Below are 22,053 nucleotides of genomic sequence, written 5' to 3'. Positions count from 1 at the left end.
TAATGGCATCCACTGTGTTCAACACGCCGCCTACTTTCACTACACATGCGGCGTGTCTTAGAGCCGGAAGCTCCTCCTTTTCCCGGGTGTTGTTTTCGACAAGTAGGGTTCCACAGGTACGGTGTCGTATCCGTCCTTCTGGCTACGATAGGAGAAGTGTTCGATCGCCGAGCTACTCGCGTAATAAATTCTTATCCTTTGCTGCAAATGAAGAAAATGTCGAGGTTCAGACCGACACTCCACGTGAAGACCTGGTGCGAGGATCTGAATCCGAGTCCGAACTCGAATTAGAGGTAGCTTCTGAAGGAACTATTTCGTCATCTGTTCTGTATCTAATTGTTGTGTGGTTGAGTTGCCATTCTCTGGATAAGATTTATTTTACAATTAATTGTTGTATCTAATTGTTGTGTGGTTGAGTTGCCATTTAAATGTATCTAATGAAGAAATATTTTTTAAGCGTTGTTATCATGACGACTTGAACTTTTTCGTTCATAAACAGGTTCTTTTTTATAGTTAAAATGGATATTTCACTCTGTTTACTGGAAATGAAGTAGAACTAAGTTACTTGAAGCTGAAAAGAAGTTGGCCACCACGGGATGGCAACCAGGACTGACACAATATATTCATTAGCTCCCAACTAATGGCTTAAAATATTAGTTTGCATAAATGGCACAACACACTTCATACCTGATAATGAGAGAAATTTTGTAATTGTGAAATTGCTAAATAGAGAATTTGGATGTCCTTTAGTTATGGAATGGAATCAAATATATACCAGAAATGCAGTTGCATTGGTTTAAAAAGTTTGAGGTTGCTTTTTTTTTAAAAAAAGTTCTGATATTTGTTGCCCTAGAACTATAACATTTGGATATCCATTGAACACTCTTCGATATGTTCGTTGCTTTGTGTTTGCATGAGCAGAGATAATGTAGTCTAATTTTTCTTTGTTTCCTCATCAGAATGTGTGATAGGTTCTTATTTTACACCTTAGGTATCCATATTTAACCTTTATAAGGATATAGAATGCGTGTGTATCTACTTCCTAATAGTTAGCTAAAAAATCCTGTATTCAAAAAGTTTTTACTGTAGTTGGTGTGTACGCAATATGGTTAAGCTGTCATTCTTGCGATCAAGCTTTGAAACTGTGCATCACTGTGCATAATCTTTGTGATTTGATGAATAGGGGAATATATATGGTGCCATTGCTGATGATGCTTCTGGTGAGGGGGAAGATACAGCAGCAGAACCTAGTTCTGTTATAGTTTCGTTAAATTTGTATAAAGAGGCTTTAGTAAATAATGATGAATCAAAAGCTGCCAAGATAGAATCTTTCCTTAAATCTATTGAAGACGAGAAAATTGATCTTGGGAGAAAAGTCCTAACTTTATCTGAGGAATTATCAAACGAGAAGGATCGAATCCTTAGAATAAGTGCGGATTTCGATAATTTCCGTAAGAGAACAGAGAGAGAACGGCTTTCTTTGGTGAAAAATGCGCAAGGAGAAGTAATGGAAAGTTTATTGTCTGTTTTGGATAATTTTGAGAGAGCGAAAGCCCAGATCAAGGTTGAGACTGAAGAGGAGGAGAAGATAGTTAACAGTTACCAGAGCATATATAAGCAGTTTATTGAGATTATGGGATCCCTTGGTGTTGTCCCTTTGGAGACTGTGGGGAAACCATTTGATCCCATGGTAAGTTCCTATTAATATTTTTTTTCATCCATAAGTTCCTATTGTTTTGTTTATGTTTTGCTAGCTGTCTAATAATGTGAAATAGCGATCTCTCTTTGGGAATTTGTGTCGTTAAACTCTTCAGCTTACCTTGATTTTTACTGCCACTACCATCATGTTGCCATTGACTCCATGCAGGTAAACTTCCAAGTTGGCTCGAAATTCAGTCGAGTAATAGATGAACTCGTTGAAAAGCTGTATAAGGTCTATTCAGGTCATTTGAAGACCTGGATACGATTTTAAATCAACCTAATTCTCAACTGATTAGAGTCAACTTGGTGAGTTTACTGGGCAGAGGTTGTGTGGCATCTCAAAATCTTATTCAAGATTCTTATTTTTTCTTCCCAGTACGATCAGCTATTTGTCGGGTTACCTGTCCAATATTTTCTAGTTTGTCCTTATGCTTATTGTGTACCGGCGGCAATCAGGATCATTTACTCATCTGAGTTGATTCTGAATTCCTCCCTTTAGCATGCGTTCAGATCTTGCTTTAATTTGCCGCTACTTGTCATTTTTTCATTACAAAGTCGCACAAGATATTGTTCTTCTGTAATAACATCTACCTCCTCTTCTCTTGCCGAAGCTGCATGAAGCCATAATGCGTGAGGATTCCATGGAATATGAAGAGGATGTTGTCATCGAAGAATACAAGAAGGGGTTCCAACTTGGTGAGAGACTCCTACGACCATCAATGGTGAAGGTGTCAGCTGGTCCTGGTCCTGCAAAACTGGAAACCGGGGGGCCTTCAGAAAACGAAAGGGAAGTCAAAGTAACTGATAAAAAGGGTAAAACTGAAGCGACGGTTGCTGAGGAATAGTTGTCCGATTCTAAATCAATTTTGTGCCAAAACTACTTGTTACAAGAAGTCAGCTCTGTAGGAGTAGATTGTGCAGTCGTCTTGGTAATTTGTTGGGGGAATAAATACAGATCAAGAGAGGGTAACTTTTGCCTTCACATACCATGATATGGATATTATTAGAGAGAATTTTCATTGAGGTTGTATTGATCGAGTTGCCAAGATTTGACTGTAAAGGAGCGTTTGGTTGATAGGATTAGGTAGGTTTATTTTTTTAAAACCTACCTAATCACTCGTTTGGTACGTTTTTTATTTAACCAGGTCAATCTCTCCTATGAATGATTAAGTTATATTAGGTAGGTTAAAATAATATCTCCTCGCCCCTAGGATTATTTATCCCACTCTTAATTCATCCTATTTTTTCAATTCTACCCTTCTCCTAAATCCAAACTCCCCACCACTTCCTTCCACCGACTGCCCACCGCCGCTAGCAACCGCCACCCGCCGCCGTCGACCGCCGACCGTCGCCGCCGGAAACCGCCGACCTCCGGCAACCGCCGACCTCCGACCTCCGCCGCTTCCGCCGCCGCCGATTCTGTCCGACCATCGCCAGTCGATTCCGGCTGACCACCGTCACCCGCCGCTTCCAGCCGACCACCGACCTGCCGTCGACCTGTCAGGATCGGGCCGTCGCTGGAGTAAAGAAAAAAAAAAAGGGCAATTTCGTCATTTTATCAAAAAATTCAAAATTATCTCGTACTTAAAAATTATACCAAACATAATAATATTTTACATCATATATTACATTTCTATCACAATCATTTTATTTATCATTTACATACTAATCATTAGTTTATTTAATCTTTCCAACCAAACGTAGCCTAAATATAATATATGCAGCAGATTTTATTTTAATGAAAGAAAACATGCAAGACTCATGTGACTTACTGAGGCCGCGGGTAATGACCAATATAACCCAGCCAGCTAAAGATTTTGTGTCTCGAAATCAAATTTGAGATTATGGATTATATTTTTTTTATGAAAATATCAGAATTCATCTTAATCATAAATCCTGAGTATGACAATAGGTGGTTATATTCATTTAAAAAATACTTAATAATAGAATTAAAACAAACAAATCGTGATTTTTATTGTTGATAGAATTTTTATAGAATAAGCAGCTGAAGTTATTGCAACTTGGTTTACTATATATCGGTACGAAAGATCCTTGAAATTAATAGTTGAATGTGCAATAATGCTAAATGAAGAGCTTTTATATTTGGTAAATAAAACTATCAGTGCTACAATATGGAGTAGAAGATATTGTACATAAAAAAAAAAAAAAAAATTGCATGTTATTATTAGTAGTTAATTATCTCCGACAGCCAAAAAATAAAAAAGTCAGTTACTTGAAAATATACGATGATTATTATTATATGTATATAATTTTATCTAATCTATTGGATGGATAACCGTGATGATTGCTAAAAATATGGATTATTTGCCACACTCCATTATTCAATCTGATTTGATCTAGAAAAACGAAGATGCACCTACCCACGACTTTACATCAAATTCTTAACTCTATGCAATTTGGATCGATGAAAATAATGTCGAGACTGGATAATTCATTTTGGAATTTCCAAGCGACTATATTATCATATTGAATATATTTAGACTAATATTATATATATTTTCATACTTTATGATATTTTTCCATCGAGAGAAATAAAATGAAATGCACACAATTTAAGTGAGTTGATTAGATGCGGAGCACGTGCTGCCGAGGTAGGTACGGGTGGGGTTGGGTTGGCAAAAGAGATCTGAGTGTAATTATCATTAAAAAAATTTGAGAAATAAAATATTCATTAACTATTTACTTATGTACGCACAAAAAATTCAATCTTTCTCACCTCTTCTCTGTGACGAGTAATTTCGTTAAGTTCGTCCATGCATTTAAGTGTGACAATTTCTTCTACATAATTGGAGCCTGGGCACAACTACTTGTGTATCTTTGATACCTTGGTACAAGTTCAAGTTGATCTCTTTCCATTCAAAAATTTGTGTCTTGTGCTTTTTTAGCTCCTTTATAGAGTTATTCTATTTTGGTGATGTTGCCAACTTTTCTTCTTCTGTACTTAAAATGTTAGTACAGTCACGTACCGTGTTTTTTCAGTCCATTTGAACAAGTGGGGAGCGATCGAAATGTGTTAAAATAGCTAGGACCACTTGCTTGTATCGATGTGTTGATTAACAAGGAATTGAAAATAAGGCAGATCTAATTAAGATTTAAAATGGCTTGTGCCATATCAGTGCATGAGAGTTTGGCATAAAGTAGAACATATCTTAAAAATGTATGTAGTCGAGCGGACAAAGTACTGTATTTGCAACTCGTATCGAATGAAAAGCCATCGTTGAAACCCAACGGTACGTACACATATTTTGAAAGATACATACACCTCCAATACTGATTATATCACGTAGTTAAAACATTATAGTTTCGTGTAATATTATCTGCTGATCATTTTGTTAATTATCTTTGACTTTACAGAAACATGGATAATGGCATGCATGAGAAACTCCTTGTTTCTTCGGAAGGAAAGGAGGTGGTTGATTTTAAAACAAAAGTTTGTGATCATGAATCCCAGAATATTTGGAGGGTAGCACTGCCTGTTATGTTAGCAAGAGTGGCTTCATTCGGAACCATAATAGTGACACAGTCCTTCATCGGACATCAGAGTTCCATTGCTCTTGCTGGTTACGCGCTCGTTCAAACTTTAACAGTTCGCTTCGTGAATGGAATATTGGTATAAACCTTGATTCTTTCGGATGCTGGATTATGTTATTTATTCACAACTTTTAGTTCCAATGCAACCAACTTGAATATCATTACATCACTTTAATTATTTAGAGTTCATTTTGTTTGTGTTGTTTTAGATTGGAATGTCGAGTGCGTCTGAAACACTTTGCGGGCAATCCTACGGTGCGCGACAATACCACATGATGGGAATTTATCTGCAAAGATCGTGGGTCGTGGATTTTGTAACGTGCACCCTCCTACTTCTACTCTTCATCTTCGGTGCGTCCATGTTTAAACTATTCGGTCAAGAAGAAACCATCTCAAATGCTGCAGGATATATCTCTCGGTGGTTTATTCCTATGGTCTACAGTTTTGTGTTCACTTTGACGATGCAAATGTATCTACAAGCACAGCAGAAGAACATCATCATTGCGTGGATATCGATTGTTCAGCTCATATTACACTTGCCCTTGTCGTGGTTATTTGTCTATGTTTGGCATTGGGGGGTGGATGGAGCAATGGCAGCATTGTGCATATCTTCTTGGTTCGTTGTGTTCGCAGAACTAGGTTACATTATCGGGGGTTGGTGCCCTCATACGTGGACTGGATTCAGCACGTCAGCGTTTACAGATATTTGGCCTGTCATAAAGTTCTCAATATCTTCTGGGATTATGGTTTGGTAAAAAGTTCTCTATAAATCTCTCGTATATGGTGTTTACTCCTTCCACATTGGATTTAGGATATTTAGGGGAAAAAAATTCATGAGGGTGATGATAAATTTTTCTAGCAACGTTGGCTGGTAAATTTCCTAAATCGAGGACTGGTATTTGATAATTTCTACTAGAACCGATTTTGCAGTCTCATCTGTGTAGGTGCGAGAGCTTGGCCAGTGACATATACCTTTGTTTATTGTTTGACTACATAAAATGCTTATGGATCATGTCCCCACTTCGGATTCTCTCGTATTTAAACTTTGTTTGTCATTTCCACAACTAGTTTTCCAATACTAAATTTTCTCAAACTGTCTGGCCATAATCTATTTGCTTCCACAATTGAAACTTAATATGCATTTTTGTCAATCTTCTAGCTTGGAGTTGTGGTACAGTTCTGTACTAGTCCTATTAGCAGGTTACATGAGCAATGCAGAGGTTGCAATATCTGGCTTCTCCATATGGTGAGTCTGCTGCAAGTAAACTTTGTTTTTAATTTTCTCTCTCCAACTTGATACATCATAATCTCGATGTTGCAGTCTTAATGTCAATGGAAGGGAATTCATGATTTGCCTTGGATTTCTTGGTGCTGCATGGTACGTGTTTGCTAAATAATTTCCCACTCTTTTTTTCGACCTTATACCGCTCGTACGTCTTCTTCATGACCTTGTAGTGTGCGGATTGCTAATGAGCTCGGAAGAGGAGATGCTAAAGCCACTAAATTTTCGATCAAAGTCCTTATAACCACGTCAGTGGTGATTGGGGTGATATTTACTATCATATGCTTGGTATTCGGAAAAACTATTGGATATTCATTTACCGATGATTCAGAAGTTGCCAACGCGGTGTCACATCTCTCTCTTTTGCTTTCTATTTCAGTATTTCTTAACAGCATTTATCCTGTATTTTCTGGTTAGTACCACATTCTTCACTTGCTTTTATAATATATTTTTAATAAATTCTTTGTTCAAACCGAGTTGTGGTGCACAAGTGCGCGCACCAAAATACTTCCCTGATCTAAATTTTTGGATTTGTCCATACGTGTAACCGATGGGGGTGATTCTTGTATTGTTAAGTAATCAAGCCATATTTGAATTCAAAGCACACCATTTTGGAATTCAACAACATAATTAACACATGTTTTGATTAGTCAAAAATAATGAGGTAAGCCATGAGGTTTTATTTTTTGTTTTTTCCCTAAACTTCACCTATAAATACCCATCAATTCTTCATTTCAAAAACACAACAAAACACAAAATCCTCTCATCTATAATCATAAGTGTAGAAGTGAGAAAAAGGATTTAGTGTGAGATTTCTTAAGGAGTGTTTATCCTTGGAAGGAATAGGATTAGTGGAGAGAAAGTGAGTGTTAAAATCAGAGTGTTCTGAGTGAAATACTTTGTATTCTCAATTCTCTTGTCTTCTTTGTTATTAATAAAGAAGTGATCTCCTTGAGAGGTTTAAAGTGGACATAGCCCAATCCTGGGATGAACCACTATAAATATTGGTGTCCATCTTATTCATTGTTGATATCACTTATGATGTTCCGCTGCGATGTTACCTCGTTTATTTCCCTGATATCCCAACAACTGGTATCAGAGCTAGATTCTCAAATACTATAGAAAGTCCTCGTATGCTCTGTGGTTGCAGCTTAGTCTGAACTTCCACATCAGAAAAGGCTTTCTAGACAGTATTAGGGAAGTGGTTCTTTTGTGTTCAGGCTTTGACGATTATTCGTTGGTAGCATTCACAAAAGATGGAGGTACGCACAAGCAAGATGATTAGTCTTAATGGCTCTAATTATCAACTTTGAAAAAGTAAGATGAAAGATCTTCTATTCGTCACCAAGATGCACCTACCGGTGTTCAGCGAGTCTAAACCAGATGATAAATCAGATGCTGAATGGAACTTCGAGCACGAGCAAGTCTGCGGGTACATCCGACAATTTGTCGATGACAACGTCTATAATCACATCTCTAACGAGACACATGCTCGTACGCTTTGGACAAAGTTGGAGACACTACATGCCTCCAAAAGTGGCAACAACAAATTGTTCTATTTGAGCAAGCTTGTCCAGGTTCGATACAAAGAAGGAACTCTGGTCGCAGATCATCTGAACGAGATTCAAGGATTCGTGGAGCAGTTATCAAGTATGAGCATAAAACTTGATGACGAGGTGATAGCTCTGATTGTGCTAGCTTCATTGCCAGAGTCTTGGGAGACTCTGAAGGTATCACTCACGAACACAGCACCGGGAGGAGCCGTGAGTATGGACTTCATCAAGAGTGGCATCTTGAATGAAGAGATGAGGCGGAGATCTCAAGGATCCTCTACCTCACAATCAGATGTTTTGGCTGCTGAGTCAAGGGGGAGAAGCAAGATCAAGAAAAACACAAATCAGAAGCCAAGAAGAAGCAAGTCCTCAGGGAGATATGCCAACATCAAATGTTATCGCTGTGGAGAAAACGGACATATTAAAAAATATTGTCAGCAACCGAAAAACAAACATGAAACCGACGATGAGCAAACAAACGTCATTGATGAATTCAATGTTGTTCACGAGCTAGAGCAGGAGTCCGTAAATTTGGCTACTCAAGTAACTAGTTGGGTGATCGATAGTGGAGCAACAGTCCACGTCACATCTCGAAAGGAATGCTTTACATCCTGCACACAAGGGATTTTAGTGTGGTGAGAATGGGGAATAACGACTTATCCAGAGTCGTGGGAAAAGGAGATGTGAGCTTGACTATCGTGGATGGCTCTACACTGATCCTGAAAGACGTTAGGCATGTGCCAGATATACGCCTGAGTCTGATATCAGTCGAAAGACTCGATGAAGAAGGTTTCTGTACAACCTTCCGAAATAGGGTATGTAAGATTTCAAGATGATCACTTGTGGTGGCAAAAGAATTAAAGATGTCAAAGCTATATGTAGTTCAGGAAAATCATTCTGAAGGAGTGAACTACGCAAGGGAAGAAAACTCAACAGAGTTGTGGCACCGACGTCTTGGTCACATAAGTGAAAAGAATCTTACACGCCTTGTGAGCAAGCAAGTTCTGCCCGGTATAAAGCAGGTTCATATGAAACAATGCACAAACTGTTTAGCCGGAAAGCTAAACAGGATATCATTCAAAAGTTCACCTCCTAGCAGAGCCGATAAAATACTAGATCTGGTGCACTCAGATCTATGTGGTCCGACGCCATTATCGCTCAGGAGGAGCGAGGTACTGGGTAACTTTTATCGATGATCATTCTCGGAAAATTTGGGTGTGGACACTCAAAACCAAGGATCAAGTTGCATAAACATTCAACAATTTTCTAAACTTGGTTGAACGGCAAACATCCATTAAACTCAAATGTATTCGAACGGATAATGGAGGAGAATACATTGGAACCTTTGATGAGATATGCAAAAAGAACGGAATCAAACATCAAACAACACCACCAAAGACACCACAACTCAACGGATTAGCTGAGAGGATGAATAGAACTTTGGCAGAAAGAGTCAGAAGCATGCTCTCACATGCAAAGCTGACTAAGGAATTTTGGAGTGAGGCCGTGGTTGCTGCTGCATATATATTGAATCGCTCACCTTGTGTTCCTCTCAATTATGATGTCCCGGAGCAGGTGTGGCAAGGCAAAGAAGTTTCCTATAATCATTTGCGGGTATTTGGCTGTGTTGCTTATGTTCATATACCAAATGATGAAAGACAAAAGTTGGATGTCAAAACAAGAAAGTGCATATTTATAGGCTATGGCGAGGATCAACTTGGTTACAAGTTTTACAATACAGATCTCAAAAAGCCTATAAGAAGTCGTGATGCCATATTTCAGGAGAATGAATTCTTGGAGACTACGGAAAATGAGAATTCTGGATCTGAACAAGATCTGGAATGGTGACCTTCAACGGTAAATCCACAACCGGTTGAAGATGAAGAATTGCAGAACGATCATGAAGATGAAGATGAGATCCATGTTCACAGTGAACCACCAGCAGAAAGTTCTCGTGGTACAATGACCACACGTTCTGGAAGAGAAGTGCGACCCTCAACCAGATATTCCTCAAATGAATATATCCTGCTAACTGATGGGGGAGAACCAGAGAGCTTCGAGGAAGCTATTACCAGTGAACACAAGGATAAGTGGATGGAGGCTATGCAAGAAGAAATGCAATCATTGCATGATAATGATACATTTGAGCTGGTGAAATTTCCGAAAGGCAAGAAAGCTTTGAAGAATAAGTGGGTGTTCAGACTGAAGCACGAAGAACACAGTAGTCAACCAAGATTCAAAGCTAGGATTGTCGTCAAAGGTTTCGGACAGAAACACGGGGTCGACTTTGACGAAATATTTTCACCTGTGGTGAAGATGACATCCATCCGGATTGTGCTAGGGTTAGCAGCTGGGCTTGATCTGGAGGTGGAACAAATAGATGTCAAGACCGCATTCCTTCATGGGGATTTGGAGGAAGAAATCTACATGGAGCAACCAGAGGGGTTTGAAGAGAAGGGGAAAGAAGACCTCATGTGCAGATTAAAGAAGAGTTTGTACGGTCTCAAGCAAGCACCAAGACAGTGGTACAAGAAGTTTGAATCGGTGATAACTCAACAGGGATTCAAGAAAACCACTGCAGACCATTGTGTGTTTGTCAAAGATACCTCTGTTGATGATTTGATGGTGCTTCTACTCTATGTAGATGATATGTTGATTGTTGGCAAAGATGTTTCTGAAATCAAAGGCCTAAAGAAGCAACTAAGCAAGACTTTTTCTATGAAAGACTTGGGGCCAGCAAAAAGAATTATTGGCATGGAAATCCATCGAGACAGGTATGCCAAGAAGACCTGATTGTCGTAGGAGAAGTATATTGAGAAGGTACTTCAGAGGTTCAACATGGACCAGGCCAAAGCGGTTGGATGTCCTCTTGCCAACCACTTCAAGTTGAACTCAAAGCAGAGTCCTATTACAGAGGATGAGGAAGAAGAAATGAAAAGTGTTCCATATGCTTCAGCTGTTGGAAGTCTGATGTATGCCATGGTATGTACTCGGCCGGATTTAGCTCATTCAGTAGGTGTAGTGAGTAGATTCCTTTCAAAACCGGGAAAGGAACATTGGGATGCAGTAAAATGGATATTCAGATATCTACGTGGAACCTCTAAATATAGATTGAGTTTTGGAGGATCCAGACTTGAGCTTGTAGGGTACACAGATGCAGATATGACAGGAGATGTTGACTCCCGAAAATCCACATCAGGATACCTGATTACATTTGCAGGGGGAGCTGTGTCATGGCAGTCAAAGTTGCAAAAGTGTGTAGCATTATCAACCACTGAAGCAGAGTTCATTGCAGCAACTGAGGCATGCAAGGAAATGTTATGGATGAAAGGGTTTTTGGAGGAATTAAGTTTTGTGCAAGATCAATACAAGTTGTTCTGTGACAGTCAGAGTGCAATTCATCTTGGAAAGAATCCTTCAATGCATTCAAGATCAAAGCATATTGATGTTCGTTATCATTGGATACGAGATGTATTGGAGAAGAAGTTGTTGAAGCTTGAGAAGATTCACACGGATAAAAATGGATCTGATATGATGACCAAGACGTTGTCGAGATGGAAGTTGGAATATTGTTAAGCTGTTGCAGGTTTGATCGAATTCACAAAATGGGCTTGAGGGGGAAAATTGTTAAGTAATCAAGCCATATTTGAATTCAAAGCACACCATTTTGGAATTCAACAACATAATTAACACATGTGTTGATTAGTCAAAAATAATGAGATAAGCCATGAGGTTTTATTTTTTGTTTTTCCCTAAACTTCACCTATAAATACACATCCATTCTTCATTTCAAAAACACAACAAAACACAAAATCCTCTCATCTACAATCATAAGTGTAAAAGTGAGAAAAAGGATTTAGTGTGAGATTTCTTAAGGAGTGTTTATCCTTGGAAAGAATAGGATTAGTGGAGAGAAAGTGAGTGTTAAAATCAGAGTGTTCTGAGTGAAATACTTTGTATTCTCAATTCTCTTGTCTTCTTTGTTATTAATAAAGAAGTGATCTCCTTTAGAGGTTTAAAGTGGACGTAGCCCAATCTTGGGGTGAACCACTATAAATATTGGTGTCTATCTTATTCATGTTCCGCTGCGATGTTATCTCGTTTATTTCCCTGATATCCCAACAGTTTACAGGGGTGGCAGTAGGTGCAGGTTTGCAAGGAACTGTTGCAGTGATCAATCTTTGCTGCTATTATTTGATTGGATTACCTCTTGGAGCTTTGCTGGGATACTTTGCTAATCTTCAAGTCGAGGTTACATGCTGTTATTGATCAGTACTTGAAATTTTAATCCAAAATATCAGTTGTTTGAAACTTTGTGGTTGGCAGGGTATATGGATTGGTATGAACTTGGGAGTTCTATCCCAGTCACTTGCACTGACCTACATGGCTTGGAGAACAGACTGGGATAAACAGGTCAAGCTCGCTGCTAGAACGCCTCCAGAGATGGAACCTTAAATCTGCCGGAGAGCCAAATCATGATAATGGGTATGCATAAGATGCAAGAAAAAGATAGATTGTGCTTACCAGGTATTATCGAAATTTTGGGCCCATTTTTTTGTATGTGTAATTGAGCATAAATTGAAGCATTTGCTTGCTCACCTTTGATTCTGTTACTTTGGTTTGTTCAAATGCATATTCGTATATTTACGATTTAAATAGTCAAAATCTGAAATAGAAGTTTGATTGAGATCAATCTTGTTACCATCAAGTATGAACACTGCTAACATATCGACAAGGTCACAATCCTTGCTATCTATCAATGCTATTTCGAAAAACATTGGCTCAAGGAAATACAAAGAATTTGATACAATGTGAAAGTTTTCGAATAACATCTCTCTGTGTTCTATTTGGACAAAATATAGTACGCCTACCAAACAAAAATTCGTGTCACTTGACAAAGTTTCAAAGCACAATAAAGTCTTTTCATGTGCGTTATTAATAATCTTCTCTCATTTGCTTTGGTTTCGATAATTTTCGATTATTTTGGCATAATTGCTGCTATCGAAAAAAGATGATATTTTTTAAATATAACATAAACAATTGAATTAAAATAGCTGAAAATTAAAAATTAGTATAACAAACCAAAATTCGAAAACATATTGATATGTTGTTTCAAATACAACGTGATGTTGGAAAACATGTGTATATTGCTGACTTACAATATTCGAATGGTTGAGGTGGAACAGCAGACACAAGTGTGAAACACTTATGGAAGACAATCAACTTGTTAGATGTTCCATGGGTAAGAGGTAGGTTTTAGATTCAAAAGAAAATTTATATTTTCTTACACTCCTGACAAGAACCACCTAAATGAAGTATGTATACGTTCGAATTCGAAACGTGCATATATGAAAGAAAAGAAAAACGGATTTGTATTGGTTGAATCATCTTTTCAATAGATTATACGCTGGCAAATCTCTTACACTAGCCACATCTTCCAGGGCAAGCTCCCGCTCTAGTTGTGCTCTGGTAGACTTTAGAACATCCTACAAACCCAAAATGATAACACATTACCCACATGAATGCATGAGGGTGACAGTATGAGTGGTCGCAGAAGAATAGATCAAAACAAATTAGCCTGTCAGGAAAAAGATCGAGATTGAAAGTAACATCATAGATGGAAATTTGATATGGTTTGGACAAGTTAAAATAACTATGCGTATGTGAGAAAATGGGTTTAGATATTCCATTAAGGCAGTTAAGTAGACTCGGCTGCAGAGAGAATAAATTAAATAGGCTGGATAAATAGGCACTTACGTTAAATTCCATGTACGAAGCACGCTTCGCAAGCCACTGCGCATCCAGCATTTTGAAGGCAACACAGAAAAGGTTATCAAAGGCCATTTCATCTTCACCCAGTGATTCAAGGAAATGGTGTCCGGCCAAGGTGCTTGGCTTCCCTGAAGGAAAATTCATACTTGAAAAGATTGTAGAGTGAACGTTTAAGCCTCAACAGAAATTGCTGAAATGACAATTTACAACTTTTTTACAATTTAAATGAATCACAGTAAAACTCTCTTGTGAACTTACGAAACACTCGCATAAATCTGAAGATGGAATCTCATTTAAGAAAATTACTTTTTCCCTAGCATTTAATAAACTGAAATACACATCAACTAGATTGTTGATGAAGAGCATGTCATTGCATAATCAGGTATATGCCAAAAGCATTTCTGATTGAATATACTCCGAAGAACGGACCTATTTATTTGTCAGAACCAGAAAAGAAGGCAAAGAGGATGATCCTGCAAATGGCACTTTTGCCTGGTGAAACAATTTATTCATGCTAGGCATACCTGACTGAAGATCTAACATTTGCGCAAGCATAAACGAAATATTGATTCCTGCAACAGCAAACGGATACTCCCACTCAGACCTGTCTCCATCTCTCTTGTGCAACAAGTTTTGGAACGCTTCCTGTCACAGCAATAATACATTGGAAATGAAGAAAATTTCTAATGACGGTGAGAAAATGAAGAAAATTGTGTAAAATGCCAACTTTGGAATTTCTTTGTAAGCAATTTTGGCTTGCACGTTGAAAGTTAAACAGAAACCAGATACTGTGTTTGCCAAACGAAGACCAAACAGCACAAAACTAGGAAAATTTTTCGTCACACAATTGAAGAATTAATTGGTAGTTCAAACTAAAACAAACAAACCACTATTTAATCCAGATCTAGTCTTGAATTTCTCAATCCTCTTAACAACCATAACGCAAAAGATTCCATTTACAGAGATGACAACTGTAAAGATCACACTTAGTCTACCAACGTGAATAAAATTAGATAAAAATTCAATTACATATAATCAGTTCCACATAAATTGCTTAATATTTTCCCATGCTTTCTCAAGCTTCTAGGGTCGTCTTACAGTGAGCCACACCAGCACATATGAAAGACATACATAAGCTCTCACCATGAACTGACATCCAGTATGAAGTGGGTAACACTGACGAAAATGAAAAAATAATAAAATAACAAACCCAATAACCGTGTAAATGTACAAGAGAAAAAGAACAAACCGGGTATGACTTGGCAAAAAAGATTAGATTCTCCAATGATATAAATCCTCCACCCCTGAGAATCACGCCAATAGTTTCCAAAACTAAATCAATTTCATGTGCATAGGTTTCAATGAACAAAAATTATATAACCACACCTGAAATCTGTTGAGGGATCAGATCCTTGCCAGCCCATATCTTTCCAAAGCTCCGACTTAAGAGATGGGAGTCGTCTATCAGGATAAGCTAATCTCCACAACTGTCTAAGTGCATCCTGCCAACAGAATATACTCGATAAATTTTCAAATGTCATACTGTTAAGGTGTCAAACAATGGATGGGATCATAAGAACAAGACAAGGTAAATAGACGCCAGAGAGTTCTCTCCATGAATTAGACGAGAAGCTTAGGCAAGGATTGACATACATACCCATTCATTTTTGCAGTCTCACCATTAGAAACACTGAATAAAACCATAAGCATCTATATTAAGTTCTGAAAAGAGTGGCAGATTACTGTTCAAGAAAATCCAAGGTCGAAAACAATATCTTTTGTATACCGTAATTGTTTGGATTTTGGACCATTAATTTCCAATTTATCGGAAGTGATATTTTCATTCTATGATCCTAAATATGGACAAACAAATGTCATATATCAAAAGAAATATTAACTTTTTGCGAACACAGAAGAAAAGACATACTTGATGCTCAGAAAAAGAGCCATCAAAAGGAACAGCTAGCCTTTGCTTTAGATGTTTCAACCTTGCCTCCTGATGCCAAACCAAGTACAGAATCAAATATAAGTGTCAATATAGGGAAATCAAAACTTTAAAGAAGAAGAAGAAGAAGAAGAAGAAGATAAAAAGAAAGTTCAAAAGCTTTAGCTTGGCGGAAAATACGGCAGATGAAAAGAGCATGCACGGCATTCCTACAAAACTATGTAACTTGGGGTTTGCAAATTGTTTGTACAACTAATGACAGCAAAACAAGTGGAGAATTCAACTATAATGATATATATATATATATAAAAGTAGAAGCTGAAAATCAAGTATATTCAAACCGAGAGAGAGATTTTTCATTCCCATTGATAACAAGAACAACTGATACCATCAAAATTGCTTTGTTACACAAGTTATTACTCTGTTGACCTAAAACAGAAGACCAATTGCAGGCCTAAAACAGAAACATCATCTATTCACTTGAACAACAACCAAAATCTCATGAAGTAAATGAAATTTACATATTGGAAGTATGGATAGGCAGAAGTGAAGTTCTAGTTTGTCCTACAATGTGTAAAATCATTAGGATATTAAAGAGAAAAAACTCAACTTCTGGAAACGGTAAATAAAATTATTAGATGTACCTGCAAGGGACTAAGCAAAAGTGGTTGAAGGTTGTTGTTTGCTCCATTTTGAGACCCCGAAACAAATGGTAAAAGCCATCCAACAACTGACCCGGATCCAACAATAAAATTTGCTAGAAGAGAAGTTCAACAAAAAAGATTCAGCACAAATTAGCAAGCTTATATGAAATACAAGCAATCAATCAAGATATATTTTCTAAGTCATTACTAAGTCAATGGATGGCACATTTTGCACCTTTTTGTTATTCACATGAACAATATCAATTGGTTGCCCGTCAGTTCTTTTTCTTACATTCTAATCACTGCAATACGGTTTTTTCATCGGAAAAAAAACAGATAGTTTTTTATCATTACTTATCCTTAAAGAGACGAAAATTTTTCTTGGCATTTTCAAATTATAAGAAATCCATCAGACACCACACCGGTCTATGACAGCCACATATAATTTTTTACCCAACCTAGCATAAACTGATCAGTGTCACCACACCTTGAACTCACCTTTAAAATCCAAATTTTCTTTCCACATACCATTTCCTTTCAGTTTAGAACCAGCCATAGCCTGAATTTTTTCCAACCTTTTGGATTTCCAAAACTGAAAATCAGCTCAAGTGATCAATACTCAGGTGTGAGTTAGTCAGACAAATCCACTCGCGAGCTAAAGTGGAAAACTTCTCTACCGTGATTAAAACTTTTTTTTTAAAAAAAAAAAAGAGCGAATGAACGCTCATATTTCAATAAGTCCGGGTTAACCAAAGCAGAGACCCAATAAATCAATATTACAAACCCTAGAATCTTTACAAAAATTAAGAAACAAAATTGGGATATTAAAACTAACCAAACCATTGTGCCCACTGTGCGATTAAATTTGAAAACACCCGAGTCCAATGCATGCGTTCTTTATTCCGTTCATCATCCAAAGCATCCCCAAACCCGTGTCTCTTCGATTTAAAAATCACAGGAAGATATGAGCTTCCAGAATTCAAAAGCACTAAAACTATAAAGTAACCTCTGCGCGTGGACGTACATTAAGATCTTGATCTCTAATTCCAAGCAATGGCTCATTCAACGAATCGATTCCAGAAGCCTCGAAACGGTCGTACCTTCCTCCATCAATATCCCCAAGATGGAGCCTCCTCCTCAAGGTTTGGGAAGTCATCAGCGGCGGAATTATCACCAACCACAACGGCTTCGTCCTGATGGACGCAACAGGAAGAAATTCGTGATCAACCCAGAAAGGAGAGCGGTAATAGGCTACGGAACCGCGTGATAACCTTGGATTAATAGTGCTGTAAAGCCCTCTGATTAATTAATTTGTATTCCCTTTTTTTTTTTTTTCTTTTTACAGAATAATAATAGCTTCTTCCCTCGGGTTGACTTAAATTCTTAGGAATTAAGGAATATGCTGGAATTCTATGATATTCCACTATACATACATATACATACCTGAATTATGTAGCCAAATGTGTGTGAGAACAAATATAATTTTTGTTCGTTTTTCAAAAATGTGAATAGATATTTTTTTGTTTTTTTAAAAAAGTGAATAGATATATTGCATTACTAAAAACAATGAGACAGTCAACATCCATCCATATTAATTTTGTACCATTTAGACATCCTTATGTTGTAATAATAAATAAATATGAACATTTTTTAGCTTTTTAACAATGCAACAAAACAAGTTCAAATTTTGACACTAATTAAAAAAAAAGAATTGTCGAGCCATATAAATAAATACATTCATTTCGATTGTAAATAATAAATCAATTATTTATTATATACACGGGCGGCGAAGATATCCCAGCCGTGAATGGATAGATATGATGGCCGTTGCCAGCAGCCGTTGCATATCGCCACTTTTCTACTCTTCTTCTTCTTCTTCTTTACCAAAACCCTTCAAATTTCCGGCACTTTCCTCTCAATTCTGCTGCTGTAAGTATTCCCATAACGGTGCTATCACTTCGTATTCCAACACCGTTGCTGATAAAGTTTTGACAGCCATCCAAGATTCCGGCGTTATTGCTTGCCTTCGCGCCCAAAGGTGATCAAGAGCAGTTCTCATTGCCCTTTTTAAGCACACAAACGGGGTTGTGTTGTAAATGTTAATGCCCTTTTAAATCTGTATGAGATAGTGATGGATGATACTCTTTATTTTATAACGGATAATTTTTCTTAGCCTTACTCTTCAGTCCTGTATTTACTTGGAACAATTGACTGTGGGCGTCTTCTTGATTTGTACTTGTCATGTCAGATGGATAATGGGTTCTGTTAGTTTAACTTTATATTTCTTGGTGGTTCTGTTTAGTGCAGAGGTTGCAGTTGAGGCCGCCCGTGCAGCGTTAAGAGGTGGAATTTCAGTTGTAAGCTAAATTCTTTCATGCAACTATAGTAGTTCTATCTTAATACATGCTTAGGAGGCTTTAACCAGTCAAATAAAAAAAATTCATTTTTTGCGAGTCGTTCAATTTCTTGGTCTCGCCCTTGTTTTCACTAGTCTTGACCAATATAAAGTTATGTTTCCAATGGCAAGTGATCCCATGGTAATCTGCAGTTTGGAAGTACTAATTTCAGTGATAAGTGACAATGCAAGGTATGCAGTTAAAGGAAAAGAAGAGCTAGCCCAATGACAAGGCCCGCTAAATAAATAAATGATTCAGATGTGAAGCCCATAAATTCCTTTTGCATATCTGAGTGTTTGTCTCTAGTTAAAAGAATAATATATTTTGGTTTTGGTTATCACAGCAAGATGTACTAGGTGTCGATAGATTACTTGATGAATTAAGTATAAATGTACATGTTACACTCGGTAAATGATGACTGAATAAAAATCTAAATATTGATTTTCCTCGTACTCGTGTTTCTCTCACTTATGCACACTTCCAGACACATATATACCATCGATCAAGGCATGCATTGCACTATGAAAGTGCGGACGTGATCATTAGAGAAATTATAGTGTTTCAGCTGGATATGCTAACTTCAGACTTTTATGAGATGGAATTAGTGGAACCTGTATCTTTTCCAAATATTGTAATTTCTTGAATGTTCACTTGAGCTATTGCTCTATGTTCTGATACATTTCTTATTTTTATTTACAGTTGGAAGTTGTAATGTCTACTCCAGGTGTTTTTGAGGTACATTAATTTTATTCAATTATGCTGGAAATTGGGAAGCCATAAATACGCATCACGTTCATTTATACAGGTCATACGAACCTTGGTCCATGAATATCCTTCGACATCAATAGGGGTGAGTGATTTTCATGCCGTTCAAGTATTGTAATTCCAATTCTTTTGGGAGAATCTTTTTATTTGTGGCATCTGTGTTGTCCAAAAAAAAAGCTGAGATAACAGAATTATCATTGATATTGCAGGTTGGAACTGTTTTAAACAAGCAAGATGCCAGAGATGCAATCATAGCTGGAGCTAAGTTCCTTATGAGTCCTGCAATGGTTAAGGTACCTGCAGACTTGTTTGATTTGAAGGTTTCTTCAGCATTCGTTGAGTGCAGCCTCAATTCAGCTATTTTTATCCGCGTCTAAAAACTGAATGTTCCTGGAGGATACGTGCTTCAGTGAAGCTATATCTTGTTTAAGTTTCTTCGCGTATGATCTTCTAATTTCCATTTGAAGCTAACAATTTATATTTTATCCGACTCATGCGCTCTGCTTGTTTGGCTCTGTTCTTGTGGGCTTAATTTATTCTTATACTTCTAACTATTTGTGGAAGATTATCTTCACCATTTATTGGCTATTTTGTTCTCAGGATATTCTTGATGATGTTGCTCAAGGTCAGGCTCTTTATATACCTGGAGTAATGACTCCATCTGAGGTACGTTTCATCTGAGTTTGTTTTCATTTCCACAATTCATTTCTTTTGGCCAATACATACCAATGTGAAAACTCATTAAATTGTGCAGATACTATCTGCATCTAACTCTGGTGCCAAAATTGTCAAGGTGAGAGTCACCACCATTGATCTTGGAAAGAGAGAGCTTTGATATGAGCCATATCTTTTATCAAAGTATCAAATGTTTTAGACATGTGCATATTTTGTAATAGGTATATCCCGTGTCTGCATTAGGGGGTGTTGGGTACATAGCAGCAGTGCGTAAGCCTTTTCCCTTTATTCCGATGGTTGCATCACAAGGCATAGCCATAGGTGAGATGCCAAAACTTTTCCTTGCTTCTCAAATGTTTATTTGAGCCACTCTTATTTATTCACCATGTTGCCGTGTGCAATTGATCATCACCTGGACAAGATGTTTTTGTCGCTAAATGAGAAGATATCTGGTATTCTACACAGATTCGGTAGGGGAATATGTAAGGGAGGGAGCATCATCTGTCGTTCTATCAGATGCCATATTTGACAAAAAAGCAATGAGTCAACAAAATTTTGACTCCATATACCGATGTGCCAGTCTCGCTACTTCACAAGGCAGTATAGCTGTGAAAAGGTCAGAAAACTTTTGTGTTTTTTCATGTTCTGATCTTATTTCCTAACTGGATACATTAGTGCCGGGATGAATATCATACATACATATGCTTCTCCATCCATTTCATTTGTTTTCCCTCGAATTTGCTAGTGTTTTATAGCTCTGTTTCCTTCAATATATGCAGGAGAACAAAAGGATATCACTCTTAGATGGTCTCGGGAAAATATACTTTCTACACAAACGACACGGTTTTTAAGTAGAAGACAAGCGCCCCGAAAACTTGTTCTCGAGGTTTTGTTTCATTTAGGATTATGACAACCAGCGAATTTTAGTATACTAGTTCTTGAATTTCTGAATCTATGGTGACTCGCTAGAACATTAAGCTTGCCAAAAAAAATTTAATCCATTGTAATTCAGTATATATATATATTATATATATATATTGAAAATGAAAAATTGATTCTAATCCGGTCTAAACAGTCTTATAAATCTGTTATAATTCAGTGAGCAATCCCAAAAAACCCAACCACAGAATAAGATTTGCATTATTGGATTAAAACAACCTGCGATATTTATTGCAATGCATCCACCTATACAGTACTGAAATGTGCACAACCTTCGTGAAAATGTTTTAAATCTACAAGTTCAGATACACTTATGCATGGAGTCAAACCTGCATGTATATACTACATGCATATGGTAGGAAAATATATATATAATATAGAATAATACACAACCTTACCAACCCAATAAACCGAACTTTTTAGCTACCGAACCCAGTTACGTTCTTTTTCGTTCTGTAATTTTTTCTCTCCCTGCTATTTAGACGAGCAATTCTGGTCGCAAAAAGCTTAATTTTTCGAAAAAATATATATAGTAGCATGGCTTTCTAGCTAGCTAGGTGCTTGTAGTAAATCCTCCATCGACATAAATAACTTGCCCGGTAATGAACGAAGCAGCCGGAAGGCAAAGTAATACTGCCAATGGCGATATTTCATGGGATTCTGCAAATGGTCCCATTGGAGTTCTAGCAAGCAATGGTACAAAAATTTCTTAAAGACACATGTCATGAATATTTTCCTGTAAAAATATGTATGTTAGTATTGGTCGGTCAAATGCATGTAAAACCAAAAATGTAAAAACAATTAGAGAATTAAAATAAGAAATGCAAAT

General features: G+C 37.3%; 3 protein-coding genes and 1 pseudogene across 3 annotated transcripts; 3 read left to right on the top strand and 1 right to left on the bottom strand.

Moving 5' to 3' along the window:
• The first annotated feature begins 2 nt into the window (after nt 1-2).
• Nucleotides 3-2,546, top strand: LOC142538498 (uncharacterized). The gene is made up of 4 exons (XM_075643813.1): nt 3-293; nt 1,184-1,690; nt 1,868-1,933; nt 2,313-2,546. The coding sequence occupies exons 1-4, from the start codon at nt 3-5 to the stop codon at nt 2,544-2,546; spliced, it is 1,098 nt and encodes a 365-aa protein (XP_075499928.1).
• LOC142540790 (protein DETOXIFICATION 24-like) lies at nt 154-12,908 on the top strand (annotated as a pseudogene).
• Nucleotides 12,909-13,218: 310 nt separating this feature from the next.
• Nucleotides 13,219-17,756, bottom strand: LOC142540791 (uncharacterized). Its single transcript, XM_075647178.1, has 9 exons — nt 17,474-17,756; nt 17,285-17,387; nt 16,450-16,562; nt 15,788-15,856; nt 15,247-15,362; nt 15,110-15,164; nt 14,385-14,505; nt 13,846-13,988; nt 13,219-13,574 (listed from the first exon to the last, which is right to left on the bottom strand). The coding sequence occupies exons 1-9, from the start codon at nt 17,603-17,605 to the stop codon at nt 13,473-13,475; spliced, it is 954 nt and encodes a 317-aa protein (XP_075503293.1). The 5' UTR covers nt 17,606-17,756; the 3' UTR covers nt 13,219-13,472.
• A 453-nt stretch (nt 17,757-18,209) lies between these two features.
• Nucleotides 18,210-21,241, top strand: LOC142540793 (uncharacterized). Its single transcript, XM_075647180.1, has 10 exons — nt 18,210-18,487; nt 18,752-18,806; nt 19,545-19,580; nt 19,651-19,695; nt 19,820-19,903; nt 20,211-20,276; nt 20,365-20,403; nt 20,507-20,606; nt 20,751-20,901; nt 21,065-21,241. The coding sequence occupies exons 1-10, from the start codon at nt 18,267-18,269 to the stop codon at nt 21,087-21,089; spliced, it is 822 nt and encodes a 273-aa protein (XP_075503295.1). The 5' UTR covers nt 18,210-18,266; the 3' UTR covers nt 21,090-21,241.
• The last annotated feature ends 812 nt before the right edge of the window (nt 21,242-22,053 follow it).

Source organism: Primulina tabacum, chromosome 3 (assembly GCF_025594145.1).
Source record: "Primulina tabacum isolate GXHZ01 chromosome 3, ASM2559414v2, whole genome shotgun sequence".
Lineage (NCBI taxonomy): Eukaryota > Viridiplantae > Streptophyta > Magnoliopsida > Lamiales > Gesneriaceae > Primulina > Primulina tabacum.
The sequence above is the reverse complement of the archived record's forward strand: the minus strand, read 5'-3'. Positions and strand labels throughout refer to the sequence as shown.